The sequence below is a fragment of the Chanodichthys erythropterus genome, chromosome 3 (assembly GCF_024489055.1).
Source record: "Chanodichthys erythropterus isolate Z2021 chromosome 3, ASM2448905v1, whole genome shotgun sequence".
NCBI classification, from domain to species: domain Eukaryota; kingdom Metazoa; phylum Chordata; class Actinopteri; order Cypriniformes; family Xenocyprididae; genus Chanodichthys; species Chanodichthys erythropterus.
This window is the reverse complement of record NC_090223.1, coordinates 28,456,485-28,477,924: the sequence shown is the minus strand read 5'-3', so window position 1 is coordinate 28,477,924 and position 21,440 is coordinate 28,456,485. Positions and strand designations below refer to the sequence as shown.

Genomic DNA, 21,440 nt, shown 5'->3' with positions numbered 1-21,440 from the left:
TAGCGTCGGTTTGGTGTAGCAGGGCAACTTTGGACACAGATGCTGCCGACGTGAGCAAACCCCGCAGTCTGCTTTCATCGCCACTAGTTCGTCGGTGTTGGCTTGGTGTGTTCTGGCCTTTAGGAGTCTTTCTTTGCACCAAAAGGTGCTTGACAAATGAATGTGGAACATGAGTCTCGGGGTGCGTTCACACTTGTCATGTTTGGTTCGATTAAAACGAACCCTGGTGCGATTGCTCTGTTAGTGCAGTTCATTTGAACGTGTGAACGCTGCCATCCGAACCCTGGTGCGCACCAAACAAGCGGACCGAGACCGCTAAAAAGATGGGTCTCGGTCCGTATCCAAACAAACTCAGGTGCGGTTCGAATGATATATGAACGCAACACGGACCAAAGACATGTAAACAAACCAAAAACAGGAATCCTCACGCATGTCGGTTTTTCTTGTCATAGTCGCGAGTTTGCCCATGACAGGCATCAGACGCGCGTCTCCACGCAGCAGATCGTTTGTGTGTGACGGATGGATTCCCGCTGCGGTTTTGACTACTTTACACATTTTATAAGCTCTTTACGAGTTCCCAGCTGGCCAAAAGACCATCACATGCAGGCTATGCACACACAACAAGCACATTTACCTCAGCAAACAGGATTGTTTTGGATGTTCGGTAAGTTCCGTCTCAAAATAGGCAATACGTCATAAAATCCGACCAATCAGGTTGTGAATGTACCCCTATGCTTTTAGGTTCGGTATCTTTTGGTTCGGTGATAAAATTGCCAGTCTGAACGCTAATCGGACCAGGACTAAATGTTTTTTTTTTTTTTCTTCTTCTTCTTCTTCTATGGTCCGAACCAAATGAACCAAACAAACCAAACTACAGTACAAGTGTGAACGCACCCTCAGATATGTGTGATTGTCCTGCAGAAACACATTGCACTTAAAACATCCACATAGGAACTTATCATAGCAACTGTGAACAGTCTAAATTGCTCCGGTCTCCAGAGCAACGCTTTACATAACTTACCAGCATCTTTTGAGGATGCCTGTTGTCGGCTGCCTTTCGCTCCCTTGTGCCACTTTATCACCGGGGACATAAATGAGCCGTCACTCCTCGTTAAAATGAAAATCACAGCATACAAGTCGTGACTGATGAGTTCTGATGGGTGTTGGGAGTGTGGACTGACCAGCTGTTGTGTTTTGTATCAGAACCATAACACGAAGCTTCTACACTTAAGCAAGTGTGTGAGAGATGTTTGATTGTAGTGTTAAAATGCATTGCATCCAGGTGTGAGTTTCCACCTCTTGCGGTTTAATAGTGTTCTGAGAGCGTGGCTTCCTATATAATTATCATCACTGCTGTGGCATGGCTTGTTTCTTTGATTTAAGAAAAAAATTATATACAAGTTGTTTATGCTGAGTAGTGTTTATGATTATTTTGCTCTTGGTGATTGCATTAGCTTGTGTTAACTTCCTCAGGTGATGATTCTTGGATATACATTTCCTAATGTGTTAATATCACAAGAAATAAAAATTGTGAATGTGTGGTTTTGACAGGTTTTCTGCAGAAGAATGGTGTAAACTGCCTCAGAATGCAGCCCAAGGGAAACTGTCATTCAGAGTTTAGTTCTCACAGCTCTAAAATAACAATCTGTCCTCGCTATCCTATGATGCTTCTGTTCGTTTTTTCAGCTCATTTTTTTTCCTACTATTTTTTTGAGACATGAAACAACTTGTTTTTACCTCCCTTTAGAATGGGGGAAAAAACCCAGAACTTTCTCATTTTGAAAATAATTTATTCCTTCTCTTTTTTTGTTTTGATTGAATTACTTACCTGTCCTCAGATCATAAATTAATAATAATAATATTAATAAATTAATTTAGAATTATTTATAAAAACATATTGATTATAATTTCACATTTTTTTTATTTATGATTTTAGGTAATTGTCTTGTTTTCTGTGTCACAACCATGATGTCTCGCCTCCATAAACCAATTTTTTTTTATTATTTAAATTTAGTTAGTTTTATATTCAGAAATTGTTAGCAACACTTGAAAGTTGAAACATCAATAAGCTGATATTTTTAATAGATTATTGATTTAATAAATTGGTTGTTTTGTTAGATTTTGCTTGACTGTGACTGTTTCAGTAGATGGATCTTACAATCAGTGAATTTTTAATACAATCATTAATTAAAGTAAATGCTAAATATGTCGATGTAAGATTTATATGACATGATAGTACACATTTATTTTATATATGATGTTGTGAAAAATAGCAAGGAAAATGCATTTAATTTTTTTTTTTTTTCAGTTTGTCCCTCATGCCTCAGAAAATAAACCGTTTAATCTTTGAAGCCACTGCTGAGCACTTCGGATCAAAACAAAGTAGGCGTCAGTCAGCAGCTCAACAGGAAAAGCATGCTTTTTGACTATATTTGCTCAAGATTGAGCTCGCCAGTCATGCATTGGTCTCTATTCAACATGTATTTGAAATGAGGAGTCTAAATTCACTGTGCAAAAATGGCAAAATTATATTATACAACATCACAATGAACATTCCTTCACCTCAGCCAATCCCAGCATAGAATCATCTGTCTACATTGGGATCACCTAATGGTGTTTCCCTGTGAATGAGTGTTGGGTTTCCTGTATTAGCAGGTGTCCTGGCAGTTCTGGTGCTGGGGAATGAGAAACTGTATATGACAGCATGAGCTGGCCTTGAGAAGCACTGCCATTATATTAGTAACAGATCGCTGAAGATCTGTCATCTTGAGGCCTGTCCATGTGGGAGGCTGACTGTTAATCATAGGCATATCTTTAAAATACAACGCTCATCACTTTCCGGTGCTGCCATGAAATCTTTCACACCTTTGCTGACGTGGGTTATCGCTTCTTATGTGCCAAGACGTCCTCAACCTACTCAGTCTCAAATAAACAAAATGAAAAATAAAAAGAAAAGAATAAATGTTAGTATATTCTCATATGAGGGTTATTAGCACATGTGATCATTTAAACAATTGGTGTGTGTGCTCTTATTATCTTGTGCAAATCCAACAGATCGCACTGGACTGTTGAGGAAACCCTTATTTTTTTCTTCCTTGCACATCATTATTTTCTAAATGTACCTACTGCTGTATTTCTGAAGCATTGAATAGTATTTTTCCTTTATAAAAATGTCCTAAAGGATTTTTTTGCAATGTTCACATAACCCTCTCACTTCTCACACTGGAGTGAGGGACATTTGAAAATGTGTGGCTTTTTAATCTTTGCTTAAAATTCCTTGAATGAAAAAAAATGTGACTGGAAGATAAAGTGCACAAAGATTTTGGATATCTAAAATATTTTTTGATTATTTGATCTAATTGTGATCTGGTGTTTATTTAGTAACACTGACAGGCCTAGATGCTCTGGCTTTCACCAGACCAAGCTCAATTTAAAATTGAACATTGGTCTGGGGAGTTTGCTATGTATTTCCTACTGCACAAGAGGCGTGATCAACAAGCATTATTCACGCAATTGGATAGTCCTTCAACCAATCAGATCAACAATCCGGGTGACGTACTTTTGCAGAGCAATGCAAAAACTCCAGACAGGTTTAGTTTGTATTGGTTTGTAGCATTGATCAGCGGTTTGCAGAAGCAGCAATGGCATCGAGCGATTTTTGCAGGTTGTGCAAAAAACATGAAAGTAACTGGTATTTACACCCAGTTGAGCGATTTGTTTGCTAAACTAAATAAGTCATTTAGCATCATTGAGAGGTTAAAAGGAATTGGATTGACGGTCGTGCGAGAGACATCATTGTGTTATACCCGGCAATAGCGAGAAAGGTGGATAAGCCAGTCTGTGATTGGCCACAGAAATGAATGTACGGGTTTCCAGACTGAGTTGCTGGGCGAAATCAAATCGCTGGCAGATCAGGCTGGGTTTACCCAGTCTAGTTTTTCTTAATTTGTAATGCTCAAATTATAGATTGGGGAGTTAGATGACTGTATCATTGTCTCTTTTCTGGTTTTCAATTGTTGTTTCCTGGGTTATTGTGTTACTCAAATAGCTCCCCTCTGTCCAGACTCACACTTGATTTGGCAAGATAGTTTCACAGAAGATGCCAGAATCCAGAGCATCACTGTTCTCATAAAGTGTGTGGGTTTTTTTTTTTTTTTTTGGTTTTTTTTTTTGGAAGACGTGGGAAGTCTGCCTTTCTCTATGTACCACATGTCATTTTTCAGTGTTCTCTCAGAGTTTCTGTCACAGGAAATCAGTAGGAAGTGTTGTAGTTGTGTCATGTAGGTTAGGAAGTCAGTACTGTTTCAATAGTTGAACTCGTCACACAGTATTGTAAGCACTTTGTTAGCTCCTCACTCGGTTCATTTTTGAAAAAAGAACAGTAGCATTTGTCAATTGTCTTAACATTTGTTTTGTCTCATTTTTTTTTTCTTAATGTGTTTGCCCTTCAGGCATTCAAAATCAAGGCTATGAGACGTGGCGGAGTATGAAACCTCATTTTAACCACATCAACACATCTGCTCTTAAAACTCACTGCATTGTTTTGATGTTGTGTTCTCTGTTGTGTCTGCATAGCAGCTGTAGTTTTATCCGCAACATCATCCCCTGAATGTAAATTTGGTCTTTGTACAAGCTCTGTTTCTCAATAGACTGGCTGACCCAGAAACCCTTTCCTTTTGTACACAATTGGTAGCAGTAAAATAAAAGTTTTCATTTTTCATACAAAAAGGAGGCATGGTGTACTGTTGTTCTTGAAGAAAGTGTATAGATGAGGCTTAGTAAAATCTAGAGTTTAAATCTTAATTTTATAGTCAATTGCGGTTATAGATAGAGTATCTGGTTTGGGGTGGAGGCCACCTAAGACAGAAATGATGGATTGAGCATCTTGGGATTATAGTGAAACGTGACCTGTTTGGACCAAACTCTCTCACCCCCAATAGAATACATCTCTCGGGGCCATAAGGGTCAGAGATGAGCGACCCCCAGCCCCTTTGGTTTTAGCAGCCCCGTGCCTGTGACCAACAACAGCGTAATCCGACCCCCAGCCTTGCACACTTCGTTAAGCACTACCATCTGTTTTTCTGCTTCGCCCCTGCCCGTCACTTTTTCTCCTCTCTGTTTGTTTTGGGGTCGTCCTGACCGTCTCTTATCTCTGGCTCTGAAGATGTTAATGACGTTACAGTCTGTACATGTACTCTAGTAAAAAGGGGGACCTTTCCTTTGGAAACCAGAAGCTGGGTTTCTTCAAAAACACTCCTGGCTTGGCTGGGACTCTTGACCCGGATATGCCCTGGACTGGTAAGTCTAACCCGACGCACTCTCGTTCAACAGTTTTTCATTCTCTGTTTGTGCAGGCCTTGCGTGTGTGCATGCGACACATGCCCTTCCAACATTTTTAACTGCGCTGAGCAGGGAACACAGAGCGATGGGTTTAGTGGTTTCTTGCTGCTCTTGCTCGCTCCCTCCCTCCCTCCTTTTGTGGTGTTTGGACTACGACTCTTCAGACTCCTCATGGTTCCTGTTAAAGCTTGAGCCAGCGGTTTTTCTGAAGCTCAGCAGAGCAACCAAACCGCCGTCAAAGTCCTCTCCTCCCCATTCACTTACAGCCACAAACTGTTCTGAAGGAGAAAAGAAGCAGGGTGCTCATTTTCCCCTCAGTCCTTGCGACTGCATGGACCCCAAAACGAACAGATTGAACTCTACCTTCTCACCGTTCTCCTGTGGAGCTGGACACCAGCTGTAAGCAGGGAAAACTGCTTGTTTGGATTATGGATTTAGCTTCGACGGTCAGGAAGGCATGTGCCGGAACGAGGGCCAGATGCACGTGGCAGAGGAGGAAGCGGTCTCGTCCGTACGACCGCACAGGACGAACCAGCCTAGGGGCGACTCGACCGAGTCGGACCTCTTCGCTCCTCAGGCAATGGATGTCTCACTTCTGCTGTACATCTCGGGCCTGTACGTCCAGTCTGAGCCTGTCCGATCAGTCCCTGCTGCAGTCAGGATGCTGCACCAGTCCCAGAGGTGCACAAGGTATCGTTGGAGATGAAAGAGATGTACAGAGAGAGGTATACGGAGAGGAAGTTTGGGTGGAAGAAGTTGAAAATGATGAGGAAGGTGAGGATGAGAATGAGGAAGAAGAACAAGACAACAATGATGATGATGAAGAAGAAGAAGAGGAGGAGGACAGTAAAGAAGAAAAAGGTGAGATGGAGATGAAGAAAAGGTTGTTGAGGGGAAGCTGACTAAGATGGTTCTGATGTCGCAAGAGGACGACTGAAATGCCAAACTCAATTCTCATTCAGCAATAACGCACGTGTCGACTCTTTAGCTTTGATGCATGGAAACGCCGCACTCTCATGCAGGCTGAGTGTCAATTAGAATGATGGAAATGGACTGGAGACCCGCCTGGGGTGTAATCTGTCTCGATTAGAAGAGATTTCAGAGTAGATGAGATGTATGCATGGTCAGGGTGTGAATGGTTTGAGTTGGTCTAGAGCGAGAGTGATGATTGATGGGCACGACCGTGGCCTTCAGATGGCAGTCGTCATCATCAGTACCACTTACCTTGTTGTGGTCACATGGGTTTTTTTCACACTGCAGGGGAAATTTAGCTAGCACATCCGCATTGGTTGACATTGTAACAACACTAACTCATCGGTTCACCTTTAGCAATGTTTCATCATGCATTGTTTTTCATGAGGGAGGTATACAAATCTGAATATATTAAGAAACAGGAAAGGGTGTTACACTACTAAAATCGTATTCTTGTTGTAATATCAGTTTTCCTAATATTTTGGTCTTCCATTCATGTAGCTCAAACAGTAGCAACACCAAGGTCATGGGTTCAGATTCCTTGGAATAATGAACTGATATGTGTCCCCGAATGCAGTGCAAGTCTCTTTGGATAAAAGTGTCTGCGAAATGCATAAAAGTAAATGTTATTTTCCAGATAATATTTAAACAATCTATAAAATTAATCCATTTGAGAAGCAACACTGTGCAAGCCTTGTTTTCAGAGAATGCTTTTTTTCTTCTTCTTCTTTATCCACTGGTGGATTTTTTTTTTTTTTTTTTTAGGGATAGTTCACCCAAAAATGAAAATTCTCTCCATTTACTCACCCTCATGACATTCTAAACCAGACTAAATTTATTCTGCGGAACACAAGAGAAGAAATTTTGAAGAATGTTGGTAACCAAACAGTTTTGGGTCTCAAAATATCTTCTTTTGTTTCACAGAAGAAAGTAAGTCATACAGTTTTGGAACAGTATTATGAGAGTGAGTGAATTATCCTTTTCAAGAGTCTCCTTGAGTGAGTCTCCTTTTCAATTTTTAAGTTAAAAACAAGTGAAAAATACACTAGCATTCTCTGAAAAGTCTTAATATCTTATGCAGTCTTACTTCTCATGTAAATTTATCTCGTTTAATGATTTTTATATATCTTAATGAGAAAAAGTAAAAAAGACTAATTAAAAGATTAAGATTAAGAAGTCATTTTTTTGCAGTGCATAACAAATGTTTATTGCTCCTGTCACTGCGGGGTAGATTTAATGGCAACGGGGGGAAAAAAAGAGAGAAAAAAAAAAGAACGAAAATTGAAGATATTGTTCAAACTAAGGTACATTCATACAAAATATTTTAATCTCATTTAATTTGACTTACAGAGATGATTTGTATCAGACTTTCATTTATGTTTCTCCAGTTCAGAAACAGGAAAAAGAAAGATGATTTGAGTGATATACTGTGGGCAAAGACATTGGTTAACAGGAAAAATGACAGATAGGAAAAATGGTTAACAGGCTTTATAGGTAATACAAAGGCAATCTGATTGATCTCAATGCCACAGTAATACAAGATGATCTGGAAACCAGTGTTGGTTAGCAGGCCACTTAAATTCTGGAAAGTGTTTCCACTGATTTGACACTGCGTTTTTCATGCTTAAAATGTCTCACAATGACAGACCAGCCTTTTCTCTAGCCTATTTATTTAGCCAAGAGTTTGTTTGCGAGGCCCTTTGTTGTTCTTTTTTTTTTTTCTTGTGCCTTCTATTTCCAAACCGCCAGCACAGCCGGTCCGCAGCTTGGTGCTTGGCTTGTTAGTTGCTTGCCGCCCTGTTCAGACAGCCACCCTGTCATCGTGCAGCCGTCTTCTCCTCCCTGTGAGCTTTGGAGCTTTGCTTGGTTAACTCAAACCAGCTTTGGGATGTTATTTTCGGACATAGACTTTGTTGGAACAGCATTGCTTGCGGGCAAATGTAATTCAGCCCATCCAATTGTACTTGGTGTCTCTCTCTTTCTGTTTCTCTGTCCCTTTTTTAACCCCCTAATTCTATGTAATATACTTCTGTACCATTTGTGCTATAGTTAAAAAAAAATCTATCTGTCTGTCTGTCTAGCGTTCTATAGATCTGCTATCAATCTGTCTATCTATTATTCTGTCGTTCTGTCTATCTATCTGTCTGTCGTTCTTCTGTCTGTCTGTTGTTCTATCATCTATCCATTGTTCTGTCTGTCTAGCATTCTATCTATCTATCTATCTATCTATCTATCTATCTATCTATCTATCTATCTATCGTCTGTGTCTGTCTGTCTATTATTCTGTCGTCTATTCTATCGTCTGTTTCTGTCTGTCTGTCTGTCTATCGTCTATCTATCTGTCTGTCTGTTATTCTGTTGTTCTATCATCTATCTATCTGTCTGTTATTCTGTCGTTCTATCTGTCTATCTGTTATTCTGTCGTTCTATCGTCTATCTGTCTGTCTGTTATTCTGTCGTTCTATCTGTCTGTCTGTTATTCTGTCGTTCTATCATCTATCTATCTGTCTGTTATTCTGTCGTTCTATCTGTCTATCTGTTATTCTGTCGTTCTATCGTCTATCTGTCTGTCTGTTATTCTGTCGTTCTATCTGTCTGTCTGTTATTCTGTCGTTCTATCGTCTATCTGTCTGTTATTCTGTCGTTCTATCGTCTATCTGTCTGTCTGTCTGTTATTCTGTCGTTCTATCTGTCTGTCTGTTATTCTGTCGTTCTATCATCTATCTATCTGTCTGTTATTCTGTCGTTCTATCTGTCTGTCTGTTATTCTGTCGTTCTATCGTCTATCTGTCTGTTATTCTGTCGTTCTATCGTCTATCTGTCTGTCTGTCTGTTATTCTGTCGTTCTATCTGTCTGTCTGTTATTCTGTCGTTCTATCGTCTATCTATCTGTCTGTTATTCTGTCGTTCTATCTGTCTGTCTGTTATTCTGTCGTTCTATCGTCTATCTGTCTGTCTGTTATTCTGTCGTTCTATCTGTCTGTCTGTTATTCTGTCGTTCTATCGTCTATCTGTCTGTTATTCTGTCGTTCTATCGTCTATCTGTCTGTCTGTTATTCTGTCGTTCTATCATCTATCTATCTGTCTGTTATTCTGTCGTTCTATCTGTCTATCTGTTATTCTGTCGTTCTATCGTCTATCTGTCTGTCTGTTATTCTGTCGTTCTATCTGTCTGTCTGTTATTCTGTCGTTCTATCTGTCTGTCTGTTATTCTGTCGTTCTATCGTCTATCTGTCTGTCTGTTATTCTGTCGTTCTATCTGTCTGTCTGTTATTCTGTCGTTCTATCGTCTATCTGTCTGTCTGTTATTCTGTCGTTCTATCATCTATCTATCTGTTATTCTGTCGTTCTATCGTCTATCTGTCTGTCTGTTATTCTGTCGTTCTATCTGTCTGTCTGTTATTCTGTCGTTCTATCGTCTATCTGTCTGTCTGTTATTCTGTCGTTCTATCTGTCTGTCTGTTATTCTGTCGTTCTATCGTCTATCTGTCTGTCTGTTATTCTGTCGTTCTATCTGTCTGTCTGTTATTCTGTCGTTCTATCGTCTATCTGTCTGTCTGTTATTCTGTCGTTCTATCTGTCTGTCTGTTATTCTGTCGTTCTATCGTCTATCTGTCTGTCTGTTATTCTGTCGTTCTATCTGTCTGTCTGTTATTCTGTCGTTCTATCGTCTATCTGTCTGTCTGTTATTCTGTCGTTCTATCTGTCTGTCTGTTATTCTGTCGTTCTATCGTCTATCTGTCTGTCTGTTATTCTGTCGTTCTATCATCTATCTATCTGTTATTCTGTCGTTCTATCGTCTATCTGTCTGTCTGTTATTCTGTCGTTCTATCTGTCTGTCTGTTATTCTGTCGTTCTATCGTCTATCTGTCTGTCTGTTATTCTGTCGTTCTATCTGTCTGTCTGTTATTCTGTCGTTCTATCGTCTATCTGTCTGTCTGTTATTCTGTCGTTCTATCTGTCTGTCTGTTATTCTGTCGTTCTATCGTCTATCTGTCTGTCTGTTATTCTGTCGTTCTATCTGTCTGTCTGTTATTCTGTCGTTCTATCGTCTATCTGTCTGTCTGTTATTCTGTCGTTCTATCTGTCTGTCTGTTATTCTGTCGTTCTATCGTCTATCTGTCTGTCTGTTATTCTGTCGTTCTATCTGTCTGTCTGTTATTCTGTCGTTCTATCATCTATCTATCTGTTATTCTGTCGTTCTATCGTCTATCTGTCTGTCTGTTATTCTGTCGTTCTATCTGTCTGTCTGTTATTCTGTCGTTCTATCGTCTATCTGTCTGTCTGTTATTCTGTCGTTCTATCTGTCTGTCTGTTATTCTGTCGTTCTATCGTCTATCTGTCTGTCTGTTATTCTGTCGTTCTATCGTCTATCTGTCTGTCTGTTATTCTGTCGTTCTATCATCTATCTATCTGTCTGTTATTCTGTCGTTCTATCGTCTATCTATCTGTCTGTCTGTTATTCTGTCGTTCTATCGTCTATCTATCTGTCTGTCTGTTATTCTGTCGTTCTATCTGTCTATCTGTCTGTCTCTGTTATTCTGTCGTTCTATCTGTCTGTCTATCTATCTATCTATCTATCTATCTATCTATCTATCTTTCTTTGTCTGTCTATCCTTCTGTCTGTCTAGCATTCTATCATTATATCTATCTATCTGTCTATCGTCTGTCTATCTATTATTCTGTTATTCTATTGTCTCTGTCTATTATTGTCATTCTATCATCTATCTATCTGTCTGTCATTCTATCGTCTATCCATTGTTCTGTCTGTCAAGCGTTCTATCATTATATCTGTTATCTATCTGTCTGTCTGTCTATCTATCATCTGTGTCCTCTGTCGTTCTATCATATCTGTTATCTACTGTCTGTTTGTCTGTCACCACAGCAACATGCATCGCAACCTAGCATAACCTGAGCTCATACCACATTTACATGTACTTTATAAATAAATAAATACAATTTAGTGACAGAGTAATATTATCCAGGATGATCTGTAATGTGTGTTTGAGAAAGTGCTCCAGTGTGGCTAACTGCAGTACTGTTATGGTAGTCTTCCCTGTAGTTGAGTGGGGCAGTATGCAGCCCTTTGCAAGTGTAGGAAACCCTGTGTCAGAGGCAATGGAATGATATTTGAATTATTAGTTTAAATGTGCCTTGCCTCACTAACTGCAACCCTGCTATTAGAAGTTCAACGATTCTGTTTTTCCTCCCCTTTTTTTGCTGAGTGTTACATTCTCTGCTACGCAAGCAGCTTTTTGCATGTGTGGTTTAGTTAGAAGCCATGTGTCATTGATTGCCTTTATACAGCTCTGATTTCTGCTCTGATTTTAAAAGCCCAGCGGTGCATATCAAGGACTGTATAAATCATACCTTTTGTCACTGGACCAATCAGCATGTTCATTCCTATAACCTCTGCTGCAAGTCTGTGGATTTTACAGGATTCAACAACAATGTTTAAACCCCTGCAATGCTGATGTTTTTTTGCTCTTGGGAAAGCACAAACAGCACGCTTTCCCGTGGGATCGTGCTTCCCCAGGGGGGTCCGAAACAGGAAGCGGAGCTGAATTTGTTGCTCTGTGGTGGAGTTAAAGAGTGAAAATTTAAACGACTCCCATGGGGGTGTTAGAGATAAGACATACGACTTAAACATCTGAGGTTTGTGGTAATGTCATTGGTTTTGTCATTTTGAACAGCAGACTGAACCCTCAGGTTTGTTTGTTTTTAAAGGGTTAGTTCACCTAAAAATGAAATTTCTGTCATACTTACCCACCCTCTTGTCGTTTCACACCCGTAAGACCTTCGTTCATCTTCAGAATACAAATTAAGATATTTTTTGATGAAATCCAAAAGGTTTTTTTTTAATTCCCCATAGAAAGCAACAAAATTACCACATTCAATGTCCAGAAAAGTAGTAAAAACATTGTTAAAACAGTCACCGTGACTACAGTGGTTCAACCTTAATGTTGTGAAGCGACAATAATACTTTTTGTGCACAAAAACAAAAATAACTACTTTATTCAACAATTTCTTCTCGTCCCTGTCATCGTCAAACGCTGTTTGTTTTAAGCACAGTGCAGCTCTTCTGTGCACTATGTCAGAACGTCGACTCATTATTGTCCGGCTCTTGCGTCAGCATCACACGCATGCGTCGCGCTGCTCACGTGAACAGTACTGAGCCGACGTTCGGGCTTATAACACGGAAGCGCTGCACTGTGCTTAAAACGTAAGTGGCATAGGAGACTAAAAAACCTCTCGGATTTCATCAAAAATATCTTTGTGTACATATATATAATACAAAAAAATCGATATTTATTATTTGCATCATTAGCTTTTTTTGGTTACTGAACAGTATTTATGATTAATTTTCATGTTGTTTTCATGGTTATTTAACTCTGCTTAATGGTACTGGTGGTGTGGAAGGCAGTTGTCAGACTTTTATTTCAAAGCTGAATAGATTTGTGGGATAAGATCCCTATCTGATCCCAGCTATAATAAACCTGTTGGTTGTAAATTGGTTGGAAAAAATTTTTTTTTTTTTTTTTTTAATAAATATAACCATAGTACAACTCCCCGTTGATGACACATGTCTCCAACCCTGTGAGCATCAGATAGTTGTTCATCACTCATACAGAAGTGCACTGATATGTGAAAGCTGCCCTTTTTTAGCTGTGAGATTGTCATACATGAGTACGTGTGTATGATTGTTTATGTTATGCCTTCAGATATGTGTGTGGTCCACAAATATGTGAACGTTTTTGAATGTTTTCTTGTACTTGTGTCCTCAGGCCTTCCTTTAAACCACAGATTCTGACAAGTTTGTGAATCATCAGTTCAGAATGGTCTGTCTTTTTTTTAATCTGTGGGCACAGCGCTTTCTTAAACGGATGACATTGTGAGTTGAAAGAATAAAAAGAGAGCATAAGAAAAACAAACCTCACAGACTTTATTCTTGTAATGAACAGAAGTTTCCACCATTGTGCTATTCCAGCTCCTGCTGGTGTCATTAGTGGGCTTCTGAACTTTATTACATGCTGTCACAAGTGACATACATCCTGCCGGAGGTACAGAGCAACGAGAGGAAAAATATAAGAGGAATGTTCGGGTGGAGAATGAATGAAAGAGACAAATGCTTTAGCAAATCCATAGTTGCCATGACAACATATTTGTGTTGCAACTGCACCACCGAACAAATTCCCATGTGTCGACTCCTGTAGAGACGCGAGATTCAAAACGGGAAACCAATTTGTAGGCTTGGTTATATTGTCTGGAAAAAGTATTGTTCTCTGCACAGCTTTAAACGGTGGCCACATAGACTGTGACCTTCATAAACAAAATGTGCAAGTTGGCAAAAAAACAATTGTGACAAGCGCTTGTTTTGTAGTACCAATGAATGCATCACTTGTACAAAACTTGTATGATTTATTCCTACTTGACATGTAATAAATAAATAAATAAATAATTTGCATTAGAGTCATTAGCTTTACTTTGTTGACTGTACACTGTGTTGTACGAACAGCACCTTAATAATATTTCATAATTTTCCAAATGCTGAAATTGAAATCTCTTAGAAAAAACATTTACTTCCATCCTCACAATGTTATTTTGGTATTATTTAAATTAGCTTTTGTTTTTATATTTTAAACTTACATTTTAATTTTTTTTTTTTTTAATTTTATGTGATTTTTTTTTTCAACTTTATTTTTCTTTTTATATATATATATATATATATATATATATATATATATATATATATATATATATATATATATATATATATATATATATATATAAAAAAGAAAAATAAAGTTGAAAAAAATCACATAAAAAAAAATATATATATATATATATATATATATACCACCATTTATTTATATAAACTGAAATAAAATCAAATATATATATATATATATATATATATGTGTATATATATATATATATATATATATATATATATATATATATATATATTATAAAATATATATATATATATATATATATATAATTATAAAATATATATATATATATATAATTATAAAATATATATATATATATATAATTATAAATTATATATATATATATATATATATAATTAAAAAACACATAAAAAATATATATAAAAACAATAAAAAAAACACATAAAAAAATCATATATATATATATGTGTGTATATTTTATATGTGTGTGTGTATATTTTCAGGTTTATTTCAATGAACAAAAATATGTTTTTACTAGTTTTCTTTTTTGTTAACAATATCATTGGGGCATCATAAGTGCCATTGAACTTTATAATCAGAGATTAAAATGCTTCTATGGTGCCCAAAAAATACTGTCTTAAGTGGCCAACTTAATTTTAATCTGATTAGTGTAATTAGCTGTAACATTTTATTCTTTTATATCTGTTTGTCCGAGTGAATTTTGAAGCCATTGTAAAATAGCCTATATATATGCCCAAATGTGCATATTGAAAATCCTAAAAAGGCTAATCCTAAAAAGGTGTTCAGGTCATTAAAGGTTTTGAGGCATAGATGGCCATTCGTAGCATATGCTTTGACTGAATTTGCATATTTAGCATTAGCATCTATTGTGTTGATTTTTTAGGACAACTTAAAAGCTAACTGTAGCTGCTGTGCAGAGCCGCTGTTGCCTGAGGCTTTGGTTTATCTGAGAATATTTCGAGTCTCTGAGGACAGGTTTGACAGTAAGACGAGCATGTGCCTTACAGGTGAGGCGACTCGCCCGGTATTTCTGGGAAAGACTGTTTGTTTTGCAGTCGGTTCTCTTCGGCTCTGTTCTGATGGTGAGAGCTAAAAGGCATTGGGGAAAAAAACTAATCCTGAAAAAGCTCTCCTCACTGTGAATTTAGCCACCATGGGACAGCTCTTCTTTTGAAGTCTAGCGATCAGCCTTTGACTGGGATTGTGAACGCACAGGCTCAGACACTTCATCTGCACTCACGGTTCAAGAAACGTTACGACACCCAGACATCCTTCTGATAAGGATTGTTAGTTTAGTGGTGTGATGGGGTGTTTTACAGTCCTTCGGGGTTTTGGCCTTATCTCACTGCTAATTCACAACATTGAGTTTGGAAGTGTGAGATGGTTTACATGTCCTTATCTGCTGTGTTTTCAAAAGATATTTGATTTGCATTGCAATGGGACTAAAAATTGAGACTGAAATTCGGATGAGACCACAGGTATGCAGCATAGAGTCTGGATTTGTTAGTGACCGCCTAGTTGTATTGAACATTGGACAATGTGGAATTGTAAGAATCATAAGAATTCCATTATTGATGGTGAAGTCATAGAAAGCAATTTCTCTGAATGCCAGAATTGCTTAGATGTACACAGTCTTTGCATTTCCTGCCAACTCAATTTTGGCAATAACAAATACATAATTAAACCTAATTATGCCATTGTAGCCACTGCATATAAAGACTATATTTCAAATAAATGTTTTAAAACTTTGTATTTATCCATGAATCCTTGGGATTATTTTTTTTTCCACAAATGTTTTAAGCAGCACAAATGTTTTCAGCATTGATAATAATACAAAATGTTTCTTGAGCAGCAAATCATCATATTAGAATGATTTCTAAATGATCATGTGACTGGAGTAATGATGCTGAAAATTCAGCTTTGAAAATATATTCAAATAGAAAAGTTAATTTTGATTTGGAATAATATTTTTAAAAAATATTGCTGTTTTACCATGTTTTTGATGAATGTCAGGTTTGCATTATTACCTGTATTGAAATTCTGGCTGATAACAGATGATGATAATTTTATTTATGAATATTATTTATATAGCCAATATTATGAACATATACAATTACATTATTATATATTTTAATCTTGAAAAGAAAATGAAAATACAAAAAATAAAAATAAAAAAAAAATAAAAAAAATCACTTATATCAGCCGATAACTGAATTTGGTTCAGATATGCATCCTTAGCTGAGATATTGACATAAAGATTGTTTGGTGTGATTATTGTTTTTTTTTTTGTTGTTGTTTGTTTTTTTTTTTAAATCATATTCCTCTTAATGCTGTATGACATTAGCTTTAGATTATGCCTTCAGCAGCCTTTAAATGGCTTCCTACTTTATAAACATGGTTTTACCTCTCTCTTTTACTCTCTTAGGGGACGAAAGCCAAGAACTGGGTCCTCCTCCGTCTGTAGACGAGGCCGCCAACACACTGATGACGCGACTGGGGTTCCTGCTCGGGGACAAAGTGAACGAAGGGCCTGGTGGAGCACAGTACAGCATGGAGGAACAAGATGACCCCCAGGTTTGATACATGCATTTGATGCTCTATCCAGTCTCTATCATTATTCTTTTAAAAATAACTCAAGTGACTTTTTGGCCTAGTGATGATGGGAGGTGCTTTTCTGCAGCTCAGGGTTTTGTCAGTGGGCGTCTCCCCACCTCAAAAACACAGATATTCTTGCTCTCTAAATCATGGCAGATGTTCCTGGATTTTGAATGAACACCAGCCGTTTGCGCTGGTGTATTCATACAGTTCGAGTCTAACTAGGCATGTCGCAGACAGCAGATGCTGAAACCCCTGCCGCTACTCTATTTACAGTCCACACTGATCTTACCCATGATTCTTCAGTGCACATCTGCTTTTGCGTTTCGAGTGCTTGGAAACCTTTCAAGTCAGAAAAATTTAATCCAACATATGTTCAATTCAATGTTCAGTACAGTAACGTATTGCTGGTGTCAGATGAAATTAAATCTAGGGCTGTTATTTTATTTTGTTTATAAATTAATTGCTTAAAGGGGACATATCATGAAAATCTGACTTTTTCTGTTTTTAAGTGTTAGAATTGTTTCCCAATGCATTGAAAAAACCAAAAAACATGAAAAGGGGAAACCCAGTACTTTGTTTTGGCAAGCCTTTCTCTGCAAGCATGTGAAAAAAATGAGCTGCTCAGATTTTGCTCCCCTTGTGACATAGGAAGGGGATCTTATTATAATATTACCACCCCTTAATTTGCACGTTTCCACCCCATGGCGCAGTCATTTTGTTTTCGCAACGAAAAAGGTATATAGGTTTTAAGGCCATGGCAAAAGTTTGAGCAAAGCATGCTAGCTGTTCTGATATTGGCTGCACAGAACACTATTTAGAGTCTCGTTAGCTTGGATAGCCTGCAAGTTGACCCTGGCAAGCTTGTTTGCTAAAAAAGGAGTGTTTCTCTCCGAGCGATATTTTGGGGGAAAAAAACTATTGGACCATTCACAGCATTTGATAACAATCATAAACGTTAGCCTTGTGTGTATGGCTCTGTTTGGCAAAAGGTTATGCAATGTTTAGTGGACGTCCATACAGGTTTTGCACAAAAATTTAACATGACTGCACATGCTAGTCGATGAGTTGAATCAACTCCACAGGAACTACATAAATTTATCCACTAACCCTTCAGAAATGTCCAGTTGAATGTAACTTCTTCCTGAGTCTCTCCTTCAAGGGTCATGAAACCCTAAACCAAAATTTCTGAGATTTTAACAGAGGTATGTGTGTTGAACACCATTGAAGACAATGTTAGCATCTGTTAGATTTAATAGTGGGGGGGAAATGGTTAAATTTTAGTTTTTATACGCTATTTTCGTCTTCCGGGTTTAAAATCTTCATCCTGTCCACTTCACAGGCTGTGACGTGGCAGAGCACGATAGTGATTTGATGACTCATCGGTGTTTCATAATTATTAACGAGACTGAGTTTTTTAGCCAATGAGAAGACACTCTCTTAATTATTCATGAATCCACGTGGATCTTTCCAATGACGAGGACGGTTAATGGCACTAAACAGCGAGAGAGACTGACTGACTGACGGTGCGTGTCCGTTGGCGCGGAGTGTTTTCGGTTCATTCCTATGGAAGTTGAGCCGCGCGTAAGTTAAATGTGACTGGTCGCTTGCTCTGCTCCAGTCGACACGCAGCCTGACTGACTGAGCGTGTTGCAGGTTCGGCACGTAGATCTATGCTATGTATGCAAGGTTTTCTTTTAAGCATTATTTATTTATTTTTTTTTTTCAAATATATGCATGTATAGTGTGTATATAAACAACTATATATTTTATAATGACTGTAATTACACATGTACATTAATATGTTTTAAATAGAATTACGATTACTGTAGGATATATGTAGAAGGGCATTCAGTAACTCTTGAAAAGACAAAAATAAAGTGTCAGTGTATTTCATTAGATTTTAACTTTTCTTTTCTTTTTTTTTTAAATGTAGTATTTCCTCATGTTTTACCACTGATTTTTAGTGACAGTCGATATGCATGGGCTACTGGCGATGAGAGTTTCCCCCCTCTCCTCTCCCCTCTTCTCACAGCCACCACGCCCATTTAAGTTGCATTTTTCAAAAAGATTGTGAGCTAGACTTGAGCGGAAAGAGGGGGGTTTCATGACCCTTTCAGTGTCTGACTCTGGTTCAAACAATGTAAGGCGGAACACTGCTACTGACAGTCGTCATTTTGGCTGCGTGAGATTCTCCCGCTTTGTTGTTGTTGAGTATCCGAAGCGCAAGCTGTTAAAGCTCCGCCCTCTTCTGACAAGGGGGCCGGGAGCAGCAGCTCATTTGCATTTAAAGGGACACACACAAAAACTACATGTTTTTGCTCACCCCCAAATAGAGACACATTTGACAAGCTATAATAAATGATCTATGGATAGAAATTCAAGATTAAATTGGTCCAATGATACAAAAATTCCATATTATGGAATTAAAGTCAGCATGAAGCGGAGGTTGCGATAGTCTTTTCATCCCATATTGTGATGTGTATCCGAGTGAAACAACTTCTCAAACAAGAAACGTAGAGTGGGACTTGATTTTGTCCATCGAGAATAGGTTGTTTGCACATGACGTCACAGCAGCAGTGCGAATGGAGGGCAGGGACTGGTTTTTCTATATGGGAATCCTATCAAAAACTCAAAATTTGCATGTTTTGCGTCGTTTATGGAACCCAGAAGGTGTTTACATAGTTTACATAACTTATACCGTTTTTTTATAACTTCTTTCGTTTTTTAATTTTAAAAGTTGTCGCCTTTTATAGCATTTTGCGTCTGCTAATACTTAACGTAAATGAATATGGATACGTGCTTACCTTTTTGACTTGGTTAAATATTCACATTTTTCATGCTATCGTTTGCAGGGAGGAGAAGATATTTTATCCTATTTCATTATAATTTGGTATTTTCACTTCAGTTTTGTAGTATTCTGTTCACAATGTTGATCTGGTTACCATGAAAACAGTGTCACGCGCTGCTGCTTTCTACCATCGTATGGTAGAAAATGTCCAAATAAAATAAATGTGTTCAACAAGCTGACAGAAGTCGATCCATTCATTTGTTGGAGGCGTGTAAATGTAACTAATTTAAATGTTGTTTTTGTAAATATTCACTTTCCCATATGACCATGGAGGAGAATCGGAGGGTCACGTTCAGGACACAGACACGCTGTGTCCAAAATCAAACCCATAGAAGCTCGTGAACAGTTTTGAAGTGGCTGTGTGCAAGTTATAATCATTCACAAGCCAATCTCATACTCTAAAACATAATGTTAATTATTACACAAAAACCAAATACAAAACTCAGCAAAGTATGGGATTATTTTGGGTTTATTTAGTGACATATTACATTTGCTAGTCGTCTTCCCTCACCTTCACAACCAAGGCGACAATGTATTACCGTCATTTTTTTCCACGAACGTTATTGTAGTTCCTATTACAATTCCCGATTCAGCATAAATGACCTACAATGGCGACATTTTTCACAATCACGACAGAAAATCAAAATACTGCTCTAACTTCACTAGTAGAAAGGCAGCGCGATATAAACAAACACAGACTAGAACTGAACACTGCGTGACGGCAGCTTTACATCCTCTATATCTGCCTCTTCGATGGCAGGAAAGTTCAGTGGAAAAGTCGCTCCTCTTCATAACATAAGGATCGCGTCCAACATATGTTGTTTCCGTTCTAATTTTCAGTGCTTGCCCTCCACCGGAATTTCGCGCATCACCAGAACCATGTGAATGCAAACAACCTATTGAATGGATGGTTGTGGTTTGCTATTGCTGTGATGTCATGTGAGTGACAGGTTGCCCCGCCCCATGTCAGTAAACACACCATCAGAGTAGATGTTACTGCAAGAAGGAGGGGAAGTTATTTTTATTAAAGATGACAGTATTAAAAAAATAAAGTTGTGCATGGATAAATCATTTATAGTAAATACTACAATATTTTATTAAAAAAATGGTTAATTTTGATTTCATGTCAGTGAACATTTTTCATATTTTTTAATATATTTATAAATATATGTATTTTAACAGTAATTTTTACATTAATAACTAATAACGTAAAATTTACAACCGTTATTAAAACAATTATTTAAAAAGCCGAAATGTATATTAACAATAACTAATAATGGAAACAGCCTTGCTATTTTTAAAATGTTGTTTTGAACTCATATCGTGCTTGTTAGATTCCTATTGTTAAGATCAGAAGTGTTTCGTTCTCTCAATTGTTCAGTTTGACCTGATTGATCTGACTCATAGTTGAGTCCAGGAATGTATCACGCAACACTATGCTATATATGCACTATAACACAATCCTGCCGTCCACAGCTGGGCAGAGCTATTTCAGAGGCTGGTCCCTGCCAAGCAAGCGTGGTCACCGAAAGGCCACAATTTCTCAAAACAACGATTCAGAGCCAATCTCTCCCACGCACCGAAGCCTGAATTGGACGAAAAGGTGTAGACTGAGCTATTTAGACATATTTGGGAAGTTATTGAGTCCAAGATCTGGCTCCGAGCGCACTGCTGGTTTGTAGTGAAAAGATTATTGTTTTATTATTTTTCAAGGGTTTTCAGTTGTAATAGTTAAACTGTTAAACAGTTGCCAGTTTAAAAGTGCTCTCCAATCATTTGTACACAAAGACCTCTGAGTGCACTTAAAAAAAACACTTCTTGTGTTGTATTCAAGCCCTAGTTTGTGAACTGAGCTGTAAGAATCTCATGTTGCATCAGAGCTGTGATTCATTTTAAAGTTGTTTTGCAAATTTATCCTTAAATTGTTGTCTTTATGAAAGAACATCCTCGTGGTTTGCCGTAGAATC

At 37.8% G+C, this 21,440-nt stretch overlaps 1 protein-coding gene across 4 annotated transcripts in view; it reads left to right on the top strand.

Moving 5' to 3' along the window:
* tanc2a (tetratricopeptide repeat, ankyrin repeat and coiled-coil containing 2a) overlaps positions 1 to 21,440 on the top strand; it is a 180,363-nt gene that overhangs the window by 124,863 nt on the left and 34,060 nt on the right. For 3 of the 4 annotated variants that reach the window (XM_067381643.1, XM_067381642.1, XM_067381644.1), the window contains one exon: positions 16,453 to 16,601. In XM_067381643.1, the coding sequence (XP_067237744.1) occupies positions 16,453 to 16,601 (149 nt within the window). Of the gene's footprint in view, positions 1 to 5,200; positions 5,299 to 16,452; positions 16,602 to 21,440 lie in introns of all 4 variants that reach the window. The other variant, XM_067381645.1, reaches the window with a different exon arrangement.